At 44.0% G+C, this 18895-nt stretch overlaps 1 protein-coding gene across 1 annotated transcript in view; it reads left to right on the top strand.

The window, feature by feature from the left end:
- The first annotated feature begins 17968 nt into the window (after nt 1-17968).
- Nucleotides 17969-18895, top strand: part of LOC132404081 (cytosolic arginine sensor for mTORC1 subunit 2-like) — a 72040-nt gene continuing 71113 nt past the window's right edge. Inside the window, exon 1 of the mRNA XM_059988091.1 lies at nt 17969-18872. Within this exon, the coding sequence (XP_059844074.1) occupies nt 18760-18872 (113 nt within the window). The 5' untranslated portion in view covers nt 17969-18759. The remainder of the gene's footprint in view (nt 18873-18895) is intronic.

Here is an 18895-nt window from a genome sequence, read left to right as displayed (position 1 = left end):
AGTGCTCTGTTTATCAGCACAGGTGAGCCTCAAGGCTGTCAGCTCGGCCCCCTGCTCGACTCGCTTTATACTTGTAACTGTGTGGCTAAGCACAGCTCCAGTGCCGAATTCAAGTTTGCTGACGACACCTCTGTCGATGGCCAAGTTAAAGGTGATGGCTTATCGGCATAGAGGAGGGAGATTGAAATTCTGGCTGAGTGGTGCCACAACAACCTCTCATTCAACGTCAGCAGGACCAAGGAGCTGATTATTGATTTCAGGAGGAGGAAACCAGAGGTCCATGATCCAGTCCTCATAGGAGGATCAGAGGTGGAGAGGGTCAGTTTCTCAGTGTTGTCATTTCAGGGGACTTGTCCCAGACCCAGCATGTAAGTGCAATTATGAAGAAAGCACAGCAACGCCTCTACTTCCTTGGGGTTTGTGAAGATTAGGCATGACATCGAAAACTTGGACAAACTTCTGAAGATGTGCAGTGGAGAGTATATTGACTGGCTGGTTTACACCCTGATAAGGAAATACCAATGCCCTTGAACAAAAATCCTACAGGAACTAGTGAATGCGGCTCAGTCCATCACGGGTAACAACCTCCCCACCATTGAGCACATCTACACAGAACGTTGTCGCAGGAAAGCAGCATCCATTACCAAGGACCCCTACCATCCAGGTCACGCTCTCTTCTTGCTGCTGCTGTCAGGGTGAAGGTACAGGAGTCTCAGGACTCACACCACCAGGTTCAGGAACAGTTATTACCCCTCAACCATCAGGCTCCTGAACCAGAGGGTATAACCTCACTCAACTTCACTTGCCCCATCATTGAAATGTCCCCGCAAACTATGAACTCACTTTCAATTACTCCTCATCACATATTCTTGATTTTTACTGCACACTGGTTGAATGGCCAAGCTGGTGAAGTCTTACATTGATTCTATCATGGTTGTTATTCTATTATGGATTTATGGAGTATGAAAATGAATCTCAGGGTTGTATATGGTGACATTTATGTACTTTGATAATAAATTTACTTTGAACTTTGTTATTTGCAGTATTGACCAAAACACTATCAGTGAGTTTTACACTACAACTTTCAATGGAAGCAGATATGACAGGGGTGTTTAAGAGGCTATTAGATAGGCATGTGAATATTCAGAGAACAGAGGGATATGGACCTAGTGCAGACAGAAGGAGTTAGTGTAATTTGTGATTATTATTCTAGTTAATTCAGCACGACATTGTGGGCAGAGGGGCCTGTTCCTGAGCTGCTGTATGTTTTATGTGAGCTCGTAATTTCCTGCATTATTGTCAAATCAGAATCAATTATCATTTTATAATGAGTTACACTGTGATTTGTATTTTGACACGACCAACAAACACCTTCACACATTTAACTTGAAAACAAAAACCAGTTGTGGTGAACTATGTGCCTGTCTGGACACGCCCCCTGCTGACTGCTCCTGTGGCTCCTCCCACAGGCCCCTGTATAAAGGCGATCTGAGGCCTGACGCTCGGCCTCAGTCTCCAGGACATAGTATGATGGACACTCACTCCTGGTTCCTTCTTCCAGTCAATAAAACCCGATATCTCGCCTTACGTCTCAGTGTGAGTTATTGATGGTGCATCACCAGTAAGGTGACAATCATTCTATTAAAAAAGAAGGTTATTTATATCTTTTGACCTGCGATTTGCCACAACTGCAACAGCTCCTCTTCTTTCAGTTTCACACGTGTGTGGGTGTGAGGGGCGAGCACGTATCAGAGGGTTTGTTGTTCTTCTCCGCGCCATGTGGCCCATCGGCCGTCAACCTTGCTGATCCTTGTCCATGATTCTTTGAGGCCGAGTGGCTAGCTCAACGATAGCATGGAAAGCATGCAAGGGGCCGGCCACAGCCATGCGCCTCGGAGTCTGGTGCTGACACCACTACGCCGCTGGCTGGCTTCGGAGGGTTTGTGGGGCTATTAACTTTCAATGCTTTCAGCAGTTATTATTAACTTATTGAAACCAGAGCTGGAACCTGACTGCTTCCCTCTTTACCTGAGCCTGAGCGCGATACAAAAAGATCCTGCTTCACAAAGAGCTTCCTCGCTGTCCCTTTTGACATTGAGAAGTACAAGTGATCCTGACGATGATGTTTGGAAACAAGAGCTAATCTGGCAATGTCAATGGTCTGCTTTCTTCCTTTTAAATTTGTGGTATTCACGAAACAAACCTTAGTATCATTGAGACTTAGAGACACAGCACAAAACAGGCCATTCAGCCTATCGAGCCCACGCTGACTATCGACTAAACACACGTTAATCCCATTTAAAAAAAAAATCCCCCCATGTAACTATCGGCTGCCCCCTCACCACCCGCCCCAAGATGCTACCACTTGTTAACACATCAGGGCCAACTGGCCAATTATCTGGCAACCTGCACATTGATGGAAGGTGGGAGGAGACCCAAGCACCCAGAGGAAACCTGTGTGGTCATAGGAGACCTTGCACAAAATGCAGGAGGAACTCAGCAGGCCAGGCAGCATCCATGGAGAAGAGTACAGTTGATGTTTCGGGCCGAGACCCTTCATCAGTCCTTGTGAAGGCCAGGAGCTGGATTTGGTTATCAGAGGCTATTTGAGATGCTTGTCACTAGGAGCATTTAACAGGTGGTGGGAGCTTGTTTCCATTACCACCGCCCACCTATAACAACCTTATGATTTTCTAACTATGTATATGAATACTGTATACACAATGTGTTAAATATGCTTGTTGAATTACAGGCATGGATATATCTAAGGCAGAGGTTGACAGATGCTTGATTAGTCAGAGCATGAAGGGATACAGGCATGAGGGAATCCTGGCCTTTTCTCCTTGGAGTGACGGAGGATGAGAGGAGGATAGAGGTGTACAAGATGATGAGAGGCAATGATCATGTGGGTAGTCAGAGGCTTTTTCCCAGGGCTGAAATGGTTGCCACAAAAGGACACAGGTTTAAGGTGCTGGGGAGTAGGTACAGAGGAGATGTCGGGAAAGTTTTTTTATGCAGAGAGTGGTGAGTGCATGGAATGGGCTACCGGCAAAGGTGGTGAAGGCAGATATAATAGGGTCTTTTAAGAGACTTTTGGATAGGTAAGTTGAGTTTAGAAAAATAGAGGGCTATGGGTAAGCCTAGTAATTTCTAAGGTGGGGACATTTTGGGCAAAACTTTGTGGGCCAAATGGCCTGTATTGTGCTGTAGATTTTCTATGTTTCTAAGGCTAGATTGGGTCTGAGAGGGAAAATGATCAGCCATGATGAAATGGTGGAGCAGACTTGATGGGCCAAAAGGCCTAATTCTGTTCCTCTATCTTACAGATAGCCTCATGGGATAGGCAGTACAGTAGATCCCAGTTCATTGTGGCACTACCCACAATCTCCACTACTACCGAACCCCACCCCCTGGCTAGAACAACCATAAAGAACCAATCATGATCATCCTTCTCACCCCACCCCCACACGTTTCTAATCCAATGGTCCCATTTTAATATCAGAGAACGTACGCACTCTACAACCTAAAGTTCTTGCTCTTCACAGCCATCCACCAAACAGAAGAAAAACCCCAAAGAATGAATGACAGAAAATGTTAGCCCCCCCCCCAAGGACCCCTCTTCCTGTGTGCAAACAGCAGCAAATGTATCAACCCTCCCCCACCCCCCACTTGCTCCAGCAAAAACATCAATCCTCCCCTTTCACCCTCCCCCTACTACTGTCCATCACAAATCTCTCTCCAGACCTTCTCCCAATCCCACCATCCTGACTGGCTGACACAACATTCCTAAGTTGAATAAAAAACATGACTTCATAAGACACTGGTGAAGCCTCACTTTGAGTATTGTGAACAGTTTTGGGCTCTTCGTCTAAGAAAAGATGTGCTGGCTTTGGAGAGGGTCCAGAGGTGGTTCACAAGGATGATTCTGGGAATGAAAAGGTTATCATTACAAGGAACATTTGATGGCTCTGGGTCTGTACTCACTGAAATTTGAAGGATGGGGGGGGTAAATCTCATTGAAATTTTTCAAATGTTGAAAGGCCTAGACAGAGTAGATGTGGAAAGGATGTTTCCTGTGGTGGGGAGTCTAGGACAAGAGGGCACAGTCTCAGGGTAGAGTAGCATCCATTTAAAACAGAGATGCCAAAGGGTGGTGAATTTGTGGAATTTATTACCACAGGTAGCTGTGGAGGCCTGGTCTTTGGGTGTATTTAAGGCAGAGATTGATAGGTTCTTGATTGGACACAGTATCAAAGGTTACAGGAAGAAGGCCAGGGAATGGGGTTGAGGAGGGGGAAAAAGGATCAGTCGTGATTGAATGGAGGAGCAGACTTGATGGGCCAAATGGCCTAATGCTGCTCCTATGTTTTATGGTCTATAGTCTTACCTTACCAAAGCAAGATACTGTGTCAGCAGGGATACACTTTTTTTTTGCAGCAAACTACTAAGATGAAATACCTACAGCATTGCAGTGGAATTCTTAACTAGGGTGTTACATACCCTTTCCTTTAGATGGCCTGACCTGCTGAGTTCCTCCAGCATTTTGTGTGTGCTGCTTTGGATTTCCAGCATCTGCAGATCTTCTTGTTGATTACAGAAATTCTCTCTGGTGCTTCCTGCTCCCAACCCTCTCCCTTCTCCTTTTCCCAACCATGATTCCCCTCTCCCTGCTCCCTCCCCACTCTCAGTCCACAATAGATACCCATATCAGAATCAGGTTTATCATCACTTACATATGTCATGTTTTTTTTTGCGACAGCAGTACTGTGTAATACATAAAATTACTACAGTACTGTGCAAAAGTCTTAGGCACCCTAGCCATATATAAATGCCTAAGACTTTTTCACAGTACTGTACATCTGCTTGGGCTTTGAAACTTGTATATTATGCTCAATTTGAGACAGAGGAAAAAACTGCAGATACTATAAATCTGAAGCAAAATAGAAAATGCTGGAAAAGCTCAACAGGTCAAGCAGGATCTGTGTAAAGAGAAGCAGAATTAATGTTTCAGAACTTTTTGCTGCATTTGGAATGTATTGTTGTTTTCTCTAGAAGACGTTTTCGTTTGTGGTACAAACTTCGCCAAGAATCTATTTGAGGCTCAAAGCTGCTTATCCTACATGAGCAAGTGGTTCTGATAGTCTACTATGTATTTATCTGATGTAAGTATATTTTAAATCTACACTAATCAAACACCTGGATCCAATATTAATCAAAGTTTCCATTCCTGTAGTCATTTTTGGAACTATGTCTTAATTTATTTGCGTTGCTAATGATGCAGCTGCTGCCTGCCTCTTCTGATTTGAAGCCTACAGGTTCAAGGTAAAACATTGAAAAAGTGTTCAGTCTGCACAACAATTTTCACATTTTACCGTCTCACTTTCTAAATTTAAAGTCTTTCGAAGTAGGATGTTTGAGCTAATCTACAAAACGTTGTGCATCATGTCAAATCAAAAGAAAATTTCCAAAACCTGGCACCAAATTGCTAAAAGTTAAAAACCAAATTTATGAGGCTAAGGAATTGATTCATCACCTTTGTAATTACGACACCAATTTTCCTCAGGTGGAATACCTTACCAGTTTGTTGATATGCAAAATTGGGGAGTCACCCGTTTTCAATGAATTCATGAGAATAAATGCCCTCTCTCTCTGTAAGGTCCAACAGTATGGTAAATTTTCAACAGACCAAACCAAAATGAAGACAACAGAGCATTCAAGACAAATCAGAGAAATGATAGTAGAGAAACACAAATCTGGGGAAGGGTACAAGACCATCTCAATGGCACTGAACCTACCTCAGAGCTCAGTATAGTCCATCATGAAGAAGTGGAAAATATATGAAACCACAGCTACACTGCCTAGGTCAGACCCCTCCTGTCAGAAAGGCTACTGTGATGCCAACAGTCACTGTGAGTGAGCTGTAGTAGTCAGTGGCTGCAACTGGAGATGAAGTTCATGGGCCCATAATCTCTAAGGCCATGCACAAGGATATTTATGGAACAGTGCAAGAAGGAAGCCCTAGCTAAAAAAATATATATCCTTGCCCGTAAAGACTTTGCAAAGCATCACTTAGAAGATACTATAAAGATTTGGAAGAAAAACATGTGGTCAGATGGGACTAAAGTGGAACTTTTAGCTTTAACACTAAGCAGTACATGTGCATCAGCTTGCCAACACTACCCCTGTCGTAAAGTATGGTGGAGGTAACATCATGCTGTGGGGATGCTTTTCAGCAACAGGGACTGGAAATCTTGTCAGGATTGATGGGAAGATGAATGCTGCTAAATACAGTGGATAAAAGTCTTGTAGGCCAAAGCACACTGCCGTAGCAACCATGGAGTAGCTTCAAATGAAGAAACTTGATGCATTTGAGTGGCTCAGTCAGAGACCTGACATTTAAATTAATCAAACATCTTTGGCAAGACCTCAAGTTTGCCATCTACTGCCACTCCCCAACTAACCTGCTACACACTGTACGAGGAGGAATGGGCAAATCTCGCCCCATCACATTGTGCAAAGCTAAACCAAAAAGACTGTAACAGCTGTGAGAGGAGGCTCAGCTAAGTACCAAGCAAAGGGGGATGAATACTTCTAAACAGCTGGCATTTCAGTTTTTATTTAGTTTTTCATGCTGTACAATTTTCCCTGTGAAAAAAGGAGCATGTGATTCACAAATAAAACTTCACAGTTAAGTTTATCAAAATCCCTGGTTGTACTGTTCATTTTTGTGAACAAAGGGTTGGGGGCTGATTACTTTTACAAGGCACTGTCTATATACTCAGTGGATATTTTATTAGGTATGAAACACTTCTAATGCGAATATCTATCTTATCAGCCAATCATATAGCAGTGACTTACTGCAAAAAAGCATGCAGACAAGGTCAAGAGGTTCAGTTGTTGTTCAATCCAAATATCAGAAGGGGGCAGAAATGTGATCTAAGCAACTTTGACCATTTAATGATAGTTGGCGCCAGATGGGATCTCCTGGTATTTTCGTGCAGAAGTCTCAACGCAAACACTTCATGCGCTAGAGTTTGCAGAAAATGGTGCGAGAAACAAAAACCATCCAGTTCTGTGCATGCAAATGTCTTGTTAATGAGAGAGGTCAGAGGAGAATGGCCAGACATTGGGTCAAGATGGCGCCAGTGAACGACAGTCCCTCAGGCGACATCTTCCAGATAGTCAATTATTTCTACATCTTCTACTTGTTCTTTTTTGTCTTGATTGTGTTTTGGAAAACGTTAGAGCCTGTGGCTTGCAGTTCGGAGTTCAGCTGAGTGATCCAGCACTCTGCCGTCCCCGATACAATTCCAGGAGAGGACCGCAAGGACAAGCTGGTTTGAGGCGAAGACCAGAGACAGGGTGTGAGCCCAAGATTGACTCCATTTCTTGATCAAAGCATCGAGGAAGATTGAAACGTAGTTGTGGTCGCTCTCGCGGAGGCCTGATCGGCAGATGCTGTATTCTACATACATACGTTGATAATAAAATTAACCCATGACCCTTTGAGACTGGTTCAAGCCAACAAAAAGGTGACAGTAACTCAAATAACCACACATTACAACAGTGGTGCACAGAAGAGCATCTCTGAACGCACAACATATCGAACCTTGAAGAGGATGGGCTACAGCAGCAGAAGACCGTGAACTTACACTCAGTGGCCACTTTATTAGGTACAGAAGATGTCACCACTGACTGGAATATTAACTAGACCAACCGATGTAGTAATTACTCAGCAAGATGCTGGAAGAATTCACGTAGCATCTATGGAAGGCAATGGACTATTGATGTTTTGGGTCTGGACTAAAAAGATAGAGGGGAAATGGTCAATTTAAGAAGGTGGGGGAGATACCTAGGGAGGGAGGAGTGATAGGAGGTAGGAAGAGTGGATACAGCCCACTCTATCATGGGTAAAGCTACACTGAGCACATCGAAACGGAGCACTATTGCAGGAAGCAACATCCATCATCAAGGACCTCCACGATCTGGGTCATGCTCTTTTCTCACTGCTGCCATCAGGGAGAAGGTACAAGAGCCTCAGGACTCACACCATCAGGTTCAAGAACAGTTGTTACCCCTCAACCAGAGGGGACAACTTCACTCACACCATCACTGAACTGTTCCCACAACCCATAGTCCCACTTTCAAGGACTCTCCGTATTTATTACTTATTTACTATTATTACTATTTTTTTCTCTTTTGTATCTGAGGTTCTGTTGTGCTTTGAATATTGTTGTTTGCCTGCCCTTTTGGGTGTGAACTTTCATTGATTCTATTATGGTTTTTGGATTTACTGTGTATGCATGTAAGGAAATGAATCTCAGGGGTGTTTATGTACTTTGGGAATAAATTCACCTTGAACTTTGAAATGGTGACAGAATCTGGGAGGTGATAGGCGGAGTCAACAAAGGGCTGCAGGAGGTGCAGTCTGACAGGAAAGCAAGGTGGACCCAGTGGAGGAGGGGCAAAGAAACGGTGATGGGGGTTGGGGGTGAGCCCATGAAGAACCGGGCAGATCAGGCTAGGAGAGAGACAAGAGGCAGAGTGGCACTTGGAGAATTCAAAGTTCATGCTGTTGGGTTGTAGACTGTGCTTCCACTGCAGTAACTAACTTCTGCCCTCGCTAAGCATCTTAGTGTCTATGGAGGAGAATTCAAGTAGCAAAATTGCATGTGCTATTCAACATTCAAAGAGTTTGACATCTGAGGTAAAGATGCCCATTTGATAAGTAACTTAGACATCACCAACATCATACATTCTGCCTTGTGGCTGCAGAAGGCCCTACATCAACTTAGCTAGTTTTTGCCACCTTCTAAATCTAAAAAGGGTTTCCTTAAAAACCACCTTGAGAGTAGTTTTGAATGTTCATGGGAGGGTGGGGAATAGCACAATTACTGATTATAATTTCCTGGCTTCACTTACAGGCTAAAAAAAACCAAATATACGCTCAAAAAACAAGGAATCATGGGAATTTCTCTATTGTGAGAATGCTGGGAGTTGTAGGCAGAACTACACACTAGGCACAGCTAATAATGAATTTGGCCAATTAGATTAATTGAATCTGATTTTGCTTCAGACAAATGTTTGCCTCCAATGAAAGAATGAAAGAAATGTTATTGTAGGCCTCATTAAACTTGAAATATGTAATTGAGACCCTCCTTTGGTTGAGGTTGACCATGGGTATCGTGTCCCAGCTATCTATGTAATATGGAAGACAGGACAGTGCATTCTGGAGAGCAGGCTCCCCCTCTCCACTCAGCTGATGAATCCAAAGGAACGGCAGATGTTTGGCATCAGTGGTATCGCAGGAGTTGCCAGTCAGCTTTAAACTCAACGTAGGACTGCCTTAGGGATTCCAGCTCCGGATTTTTCCCTTGGGGTTTACTCCCAAAGCCTTCGCCACGAGTGGGTACAGACGCAAGGCAGCAGAGGATTGAGATTAGAGCTCTCTTCCTAGATGAGCTGCCAACCATGGCTGACGAGTCCCACCAGCCTGAAGCAACAGGTTTTAAGGCCCCAGTAACCCAACTTAAATGGTTCTGCCAGGCTTCATAGCTAAGCCACACGAGAAGGCCGGGAGCTGGACTTGGTTGTCAGGGGCTATTTCAGGTGCACAGCATTGGGAGCATTTAATAGGTTGGGGGAGCTTATCCACATTACCACCCCCGGCTGTAACATCCTTAAGGAACCAAATATGCCATCATATAGATAAACGTAATTTATTTTGGATTTAACAATTCTTCCTAGCGGGTGTTTGTGAGGGGAGATGAAATTATGCCACTGGTTGCTAGTTCTGTCCATTGCTTTATTGCAAATCTACATGACCTGCACAGATGTTTATTGTGATGTTAAATCACAGCCTAGTATTGTAAGAAATAAAATTATATTCATTTATATAGTGCACTTCATAATATGCTAGCAGCAAACTCGCAAAAAGGTTAACTCCTTCACTTTCTGTCCATACCTCCTACTACCCCTCTTCTCAACCATTCCCTTGCATTCTGTTTTCCTTATCTTCAAATCTATGCCTTTCCTTAAAGCTTTCCTTTCCTTGTTGACCTATTATTCAGTTACTTAGCTAATATATTTGGTTTGCTGTAAAATTTTTTTCCCCAATTTTAAACTTCTGTGAAACTCCTTGGGACATTTTCCTATCTTAGAAAGGTAAAGTGTAAATTTAAGTATCCTTAATAATTGGGGCAGCACAGTAGCACAACGCTTTACAGTACAGGTGACCTGGGTTCAATTCCCGCCACCGCCCGTAGGAGGTTTGTACGTTCTCCCTGCGTGTGTTTCTTCCAGGTGCTCCGGTTTCCTCCTACAGTCCAAAGACATATTGATTGGTAGGTTAATTTGTTGTTGTAAATTGTCCTGTGATTAGGCTAGGATTAAATCGGGGGATTGCAGAGGTGGTGTGCCCGAAGGTCAGTGCTGTATCTCAATAAATAGATATTAATTATCAACAGTTACACTTTGCAGCATTGACCATGAACATAACATTCTCAAAAGGAAACAGCACATGGCTGAAGTCCAATTTGCACTACATGACTTGGAAGCCACAAGTGTCAGCAGTAAAACTAACTCACAGAGCAGCCTAGTGAGAATAAGCACAGCACCTGGGTCTTCCAAAATATAGATGCCTTGTGATGAAACATTGGGAAAAGCCGGACGATAAAGAATTTCACATCTCCGAGCAAGAACGTGTGAGAATTGGGATGGGCCCAATCCCACTTCTAGCTCAAGCGGCCAAGGAGTTGGCGACTCACTATGAATGACTGGTTTCAAGGATGGAAGTTTTGGTAAGACTTGTATGTGTGAGTGAAAGCTTAAGGGTATATTGCAAATATTTATACTGTATGTGCAGAGCTGTAATGAGAAATATGGGAGCAATGGAGCCCATAATGAAGAGCAGGGGGTGCTGGAAATCCAAAGCAACACACACAAAATGCTGGAGGAACTCAGCAGGCCAGGCAGTATCTATGGAAAACAGTGCAGTCAATGTTTCACGTCGAGTCCCTTCAGCAGGGTCTCTTCAATCCATATACTATTTTCCCTGTTGTGACCTTGTTGTAGTTGCAAACTTGCTGTAAAACTAGATAGTTTCAAGTCCAATCATTGTTAATGGAACATCCTTATCTGAAATTCTAAAATCCAAAAAGCTCCGAAAACCGAAGATTTTTTCGCCAACAGCTGACATCACTCAGGTGCGACGTGGCAGCTCTAGCAGAGGCCGCCAGACGTCAGTTGTGGCTCAACACTCGTACTGGTTACACGTGCATTTGCTGTTTGCTGATATTTTGTGTTCACTGTTGACTTTGTGTTTAATTTCACTGTGAAAATGTCAAAAAGAGCTGCAGATACCCCTATGGGTAACAATGAGAAAAAGGAAAGGAAGTATTTATCATTATCAATAATGCAGAAAGTGGAGATATTGCAGAAGCTTGGTCGTGGTATGTCTGTGCTGCGTCTTACTGAAGAATATGGTGTTGGAACTACCACTATATATGATTTAAAGAAACAGAAAGACAAATTACTTAAGTTTTATAGTGACAGTGACGTTCTACATTTATTCCAGTAAATCATCTACCACGTGTTTGATTCGGTTAGTTTGAAGCTGTATATTTTTATGTTTTATTGAATGTTTTTGTTGGAAATAAAATATTTTCCTTGTCATTATTCCTTAAACAAAACAATATAACAACTATTTACATAGCATTTACATTGTATTAGGTATTATAAGTTATCTCGAGATGATTTAAAGTATACAGGAGGATGTGCATAGGTCTGGAGTTCTGCCGGGTCCTAAAGTCCACCCGCACTGAGACAAGTTAGAACCATAGAACACTACAGCACAGTACCTGCCCTTCAGCCCTCCATGTTGTGCTGACCCATATAATCCTTAAAAAAAGTACTAAACCCACACTACCCCATAACCCTCCATTTTTCTTTCATCCATGTGCCTGTCCAAGAGGCTCTTAAATACCCCTAATGTTTTAGCCTCCACCACCGTCCCTGGCAAGTCATTCCAGGCACTCACAACCCTCTGTGTAAAAAAACTTACCCCTGATGTCTCCCCTAAACTTCCCTCCCTTAATTTTGTAAATATTATTAAATAAGGGACTTGAGCATTCATGTTGTTTGGTATCCGCGGGGGGTCCTGGAACCAATAAGGAGGGATTCTGAAAATTGAAAAATTCTGAACTCCAAAATGCAACTGGCCCCAAGGATTTTGGATAAGGGATTGTGGACTTGTACTTGGTTATCTGTATCATCCTTTCTGGATGCCATAGAGGGAGCCAGCATAGTGATTAGGATTAGGCTATTACAGTGCCAGTGAGCAGGGTTCAATTCCCATCACTGTCTGTTCAGAGTTTGTACGTTCTCCCCGTGACCATGTGGCTTTCCTCCCGGTGCTCAGTTCTCTCCCCCATTCCAAAGGTGCACAGGGCTCTGTAAAAGCCTCAGGCACATGTATATAACTGGAATGTCTAAGAGTTTTGCACAGTACTGTATTTGTCAACGTGGAGTGGAGAACGAGCTTGTAAACCCGGCGCGAGCTGAGGATGTTAGGAATGGTGAAGGTGGAGTGTCATGGGAGGGGTATGGGGCAAGTGGCAGAGAACAAGTGCCCGGAAGGAGATAGCATGGTGCAGACAAACCCAGCCCTGAGACACCAGGCAAGGTCATCTGATTCCAAACAATTAGTTTATTGATTACAGAATGCCCCTCTAGTGCTTCCTGCACCCTCCCCTCTCCCTTCCTCTCTTCCCAACAATGATCTCCTTCTCCCTGCCCCCTTCCCACTCTCATTCTACAATAGAGACCCACATCAGAATCAGGTTTATCGTCATCCACATATGAAATTAGTTTTTTGTGGTGGCAGCAGTACAGTGCAGTACATAAAACTACTACAGTACTGTGCAGAAGTCTTGGGCACCTTAGTTATAGACTGTATATTTGCGCCTAAGGCTTTTCACAGCACTGTATGGATTAGTAGGTTAATTAGTCACGTGGATGTCACTGGGCGGTGAGGAGTGCTGGGCTGGAAGGGACTATCACTGTGCTAGATCTCTAAACAAGAAGTCTAATAATGCATCTAATAGCCAAAAGCATTAATTTTACGACCAAATGAAATTTTCAACTTAAACTCCTGGCTTGAGACAAAAAGTTAGGTAGAATACTTACGGGGGGAAAAATTTCTAACATTAAACAATTGAAGACTTTGGTTCCCTGATGCATTTCGGGGAAGAAAATCTGCCATCCTTCTTCTGTCTGGTCTGTATGTGACTTGAGACCCACTAAGATGATTCCCTCTTTACGCTTCCTCAGTTCAGAGGAAATTAGAAAGGAGATGAGATGTCGAGTGAACATCCATGTCCCTGTAAACTAGGGGTTCCCGACCTGGAGTCCACGGACTCCTTGCTTAATGGTATTGGTCCATGGCATAAAGAAGTGGGGAACCCCTGCTGTAAATGGTTTTGTAATAAAGGATCAAACATATTTTTTCGACTTGGAGCTTTTTAGTTATTTTGGAAGCACGTCAGGTACGGTGACATGTCCTGGACCTGTTGTATAAATGTAATTGCAAAGAAAGTACAACACCTCTGCTTCCTTAGGAGTCTGCAGAGATTCGGCATGACATCAAAAACTTTGACAAACTTCTATGGATGTGTAGTGGAAAGTGTAGCGACTTGCTGAATTACAACCTGATATGGGAACACCAATGCCTTTGAATGGAAAATCCTCCAAAAGTTTGTGGATTTGGCCCAGTACATCATGGGTAAAGCCCTCCCAACCATTGAGCACATCTATATGAAACACTGTTGTAGGAAAGGAGCATCCATCATCAGGGACCCCCCACCACCCAGGCCATGCTCTTTCCTCACTGCTGCCATCAGGTAGAAGATACAAGAGCCTCAGGACTTGCGCCACCAGGTTCAAGAACAGTTACTACCCTCAACCAGCAGGCTCTTGAACAAAATTGGATAACTATACTCACCTTCACTTGCCCCATCACTAATGATTTCACTTTAAGGCCTCTTTATCTCATTATTTCATACTCACATTATTTGCTGCTATTTATTTATATCTGCATTAGCACAATTTGTTGTCTTCTGTGCCCTACTTGTTCTTTCATTGATCCTGTTTACAGTTACCATTCTATAGGTTTGTTGAGTATCACACACAAAATACCTCCGCAGGCCAGGCAGCATCCAGGAGAAGAGTACAGTCGAGGTTTTGGGCTGAAACACCTCGGCAGCACTGGGGGAAAAAAAGCTGAGTAGATTTAAAAGGTGGGGAGAGGGGAGAGAGAAACACAAGGTGATCGGTGAAACCTGGAGGGGGGAGGATGAAGTAAAGAGCTGGGAAGTTGATTGGTGAAAGAGACAGAAGGCTATGGAATAAAGAAAAGGAGGGGGTAGCACCAGAAGGAGACCAAAGGCGGGCAAGGAGATGAGGTGAAAGAGGGAAAAGGGAATGGGGGATGGGAAATGGCGAAGGGGGCATTACCAGAAGTTCGAGAAATCGACGTTCATGCCACCTGGTTGGAGGCTACTCAGACGGAATACAAGGTGTTGTTCCTCCAGCCTGAGTGTGGCCTCATCACAACAGTGGAGGAGGCCATGGATGGACATATTAGAATGGGAACTAGAATTAAAATGAATAGCTGCTAGGGGATCCTGCTTTATCTGGCAGACGGAGTGTAGGTGCTTGGCGAAGGTGTCTCCCAATCTACGCTGGGTCTCATCGATATACAGGAGCACCGAACACAGTATATGACCCCCAGCAGACTCACAGGTGAAGTGTCGCCTCACCTGGTAGTGGAGGGAGGAGGTGTGGAGGCAGGTCTAGCACTTGTTCCGCTTGCAAGGGTAAGTGCCAGGAGGGATATCAGTGGGGAGGGATTAATGGACAAGGGAGTCGCATAGGGAGTGATCCCTGCAGAAAACAGAAAGTGTGTGTGGGTGGGGAGAGGGAAAGATGTGCTTGATGGTGGGATCTGCTTGGAGGTGGCAGAAGTTTCAGAGAATTATGCACCGACATGGAGGCTGGTGGGGTGGTAGGTGAGGACGAAAGAAACCCAGAGTTTGGTAGGGTGGCAGGAGGATCGGGTAAGAACAGACGTGTGTGAAATGGCAGCGTGGATGGTGGAGGAAGGGAATCCCCTTTCTTTGAAAAATGAGGACACCTTTATTCTAGAATGACTCTAGATTTGCTGAGTATACTCACAGAGCTGCATGTGATGACATATATGTGCTCTGATAATAAAATTTACTTTGAAGTTCCTCATCTCCCATCCTCAGTCTCTCAGCAGTCTTGCTTCGTCTTCAAATAACCACTGAAGATTGCTTTTTGAAGAGGGAATGTGCTACAGATTACGTTTATACTATATTTAGATTTCTTGAAGGCCAATTTGATAAAGTGCCTCATCAAGGTTATTGTAGACAATAAAAGCAAATACTGGAGGTAGTAAGATATTGAAATGGATAAAAGGTTGCCTGGCAAACATGAAGTAGTGATACGCAGGTCTATTTCAGGAAAATGTAATAAGTGGCCACAGGAATCAATGTTGGGGCCTTGTATATCTCACAGTTATAAATAATCTGGATGAAAGCACCAGAGGTATAATCACTAAATATTTTTAGTTGTTGGTCTTAATCCATGCCTTTTGGTGCATCAGGTGGCAACCTTGCCATTCCTTTAGCATTTTTGTCTGTTTCTACAAGGCCTTGACACTCAACCCAGCATGGAGCCAGCCAGATTCAAACCTGGGATCACTCGCCTCAAAGTCCAGGGCGAATGCCACTACACCACTGGGCGGCCAAATTTGATAGTGACACAAAGAAAGTTAATTGTGAGCAGGACACAAGGAACCTAAAATTTGATATAGACAGTTTAAGTGAGTGAGAAAGTTTATGATGAGTGGGTTTTAAAGAGGAAAATAGTGAGATGGGTTCTTGATAAGCAAAGGGGGTGAAAGTTTGCCACAGGTTTGCACAATGCAAAGTTTAGGTGACAATCGGATCAATCATGATCTTATTAAAAGGTGGATAAAGTAGACACAAGGGGCCTAAGAACCTAGTCCCTCTCCTAATTCATATCTTTATTGTAATGTTTGCGGTGCTTAATGAGTGCAGTAAAACTCCTTTAGAGGGTATGGGGTGTCCAGGGAGGGGTCACCTGTGGTGAAGGAACTCATCATGTCCATTCCAGGGCAGTTCAATAACCTTTGGTCCCATCCAGACACTCAGCTCTCTTCTGTGGCTCTGAGTAGCTGTTTACATGTAACAGCAGCCACACCCTGGTACACTGCTTCAACCGGTGGGCTAAAGCTGGTGAGGGTGGCTGGCCTACGATGTGATAGAGACATGCCTGCCTTACCCTGTGAAGTCAGCTCTGGCGGACTGGGTGGATGAGATCGACAGTGAGATCCAACGGCCAGGAAGGTGGTTCTGCAACGCTCCCTGGAGAGCAAAGGGACAGAAGTCACGGGCATCCACTGCAACCAAGGAAGACCCCAGTTTGTGATAATTCCTTGCATCACTAGACCTGGAGTTCCAAGGCCAAGAGAGTGGAGGGTTAGAGGTGGAGGGGGTCAGCAACTTTAAATCCCTCAGTGTTATTTCAGAGGACCTGTCCTGGGTCCAGCGCATAAACGCAATTACAAAGAAAGCACACCAGTTCCACTACTTCCTTAGAGTTCGTGAAGATTCAGTGTGACATCTAAAACTTTGACAAAATTCTATAGATGTGCAGTGGAGAATATGTTGACTGGTTGCATCACAGCCTGGAACGAAATCACCTGGAAATCATAGCCTTGAACAGAAAATCCTGCAAAACGTACTCCATCATGGGTAAAGCCCTCCCCATCGTTGAGCACATCTACAGGAAACGTTGTCACAGGAAATGAGCATCCATCATCAGGGACCCCCACCAACCAGGCTATGCTCTCATCTCGCTGCTGCCTTCGGGAAGAAGGTGGAAGGGCATCAGGACTCGTACCACCAGGTCCAGGAACAGTTACTGCCCCTCAACCCTCAGGCTCTGAATCAAAGGGGATAACCTCACTTGCCCCATCGTTGAAAGTTTCCCACAACCTATGAACTCACTTTCATGGATGCTTCACTTCATGTTCTCGGTCTTATTGCTCATTTATTTATTATCATTATTCCTTTCTTCCTGTATCAGCAGTTCGTTGTCTTTTGCACAGTGGTTGAAGGGCCAAGTTGGTGTAGTCTTTCATTGATTCTGTTAAGGTTATTATTCTATTATGGATCTATTGTGTATGCCTGCAAGAAAATAAATCTCACAGTTGTATATGGTGAGATGTACGTAATTTAATAATAAGTTAACTTTAAATTTTAATCCTAGCCTAATCACGGGACCAACCGGCACGTCTTTGCAGGAATCCAGAGAAAACGCACGTGGTCCCGGGGGGAGTCGGACTCGGATCGCTGGCTCTGTAAAGCTTTGTCCTAACCACTGCGCTAGCGTGCCCCTCAGATCCTAAATGTCCAGTTGGGAGGTGGAGATGGGGGTGGAACCTACAAGGCAAATCTATCAAGTTCCCAGCATTCAGGAAAACTGAATTGTGAAATCGTGGCCAGTTCCCATTCTCTTTGCAAGAAAATCCTCAGGCATATAATGGGTTAATCACGCCCAATAACGGTTGTTTTTTTTCACTTCTTGAGCATAAAAGAAACAATTGGCAGTCTTGAAGCTAGAGAAGAGGTGATTGAGTTTATTATAGGATTACCTAGTATTACGAATGATTAGGACCGTTGCCCAATGGAACAATTCCCCATTGCTTATGAATCGGTTACTTAATAACCTCCCGCCTCTCACTGTCCCTGCCCCAGCACTGTTACCATTTGCTGTCTGACACGTGTGTCTTTCAGACACTCCGCCTTCCCCTATCAAACGGAGAACGGAAGAGAATTTGATTGCCCTATAGAATGTCTTTTGGTTGTCAAACAACCTCCCACTCCAGATCCAACACAGAACGACCTTAAAAACCTCAACAATTATAGCAGTTCTTATGATATTTCTGCCAAGTGCTTGCACAAATCAATCTTTCATTAGTTGACCCCTGAATTGTTGGTACCCTGAAGATAACCGTACTCTGAAAATCGGCCCGAGGCAGTCCGATTGCATCAGACAACCCTTGGAGCTCAAAATAAACAAGCCCGAGGCTTAAAGAACATTTGATAATCATCGGTTGAAAATTCTGACCTCCAAAGAAATGTCACAATCCAGAAACAGCCAAGGAAGTACACGCGTAGAAGTTTCTTCCCAATCATTCGCATGACAGCTCTTTTCAGTACAGCCTTGTGGTCAAATTTTAAAATTAGGTTAACTCTATTCCGGCCGAATAGAATGGAAACGAGTCGGCTGGAATAAGTGGAAGAATTTTTTTTTCTGAGCTAAGTTTCAGCACATTGTAGAGTTTGATTTTCTTCCTGAGTTCACACCAAGACAAAGAAAGGTTAGAGGGAGGAGCATTTCCGAAAAAAAGTGTCTCGGAAGAGAGGCATTGCCAGTTTAAATGGTAAACGCTGTGCAGCTGCTATAGGAGGTTGAGAGAGGGTTGGACTCAGTTTATATCTAATGCAACAACGATCGTATTTGTTGCAACTCACGCCAACTATTTGCTGTCTGTTACTTTTTGAGTTAAAAAAATAGGAAATTCAAGTAAACTGATGCCATTTGGGTGGGCGGGCCGCTCTCTTTCCTTCTGCTTCAGTGTACGTGTGAGAGATGGACCTTCACATCCTGGAGCACCGGCTCCGAGTGACCAGCCTCAGCAAAGCCGGGCTAGAGCGCTACACGCACGGCCTCATCAAGCTGGTCTTCCTGCGGGACAGGACGAGGTAAGGGAGCTGTCAGCGGCGGC

Source organism: Hypanus sabinus, chromosome 13 (assembly GCF_030144855.1).
Source record: "Hypanus sabinus isolate sHypSab1 chromosome 13, sHypSab1.hap1, whole genome shotgun sequence".
Lineage (NCBI taxonomy): Eukaryota > Metazoa > Chordata > Chondrichthyes > Myliobatiformes > Dasyatidae > Hypanus > Hypanus sabinus.
This window is presented reverse-complemented; position numbering and strand designations above follow the sequence as displayed.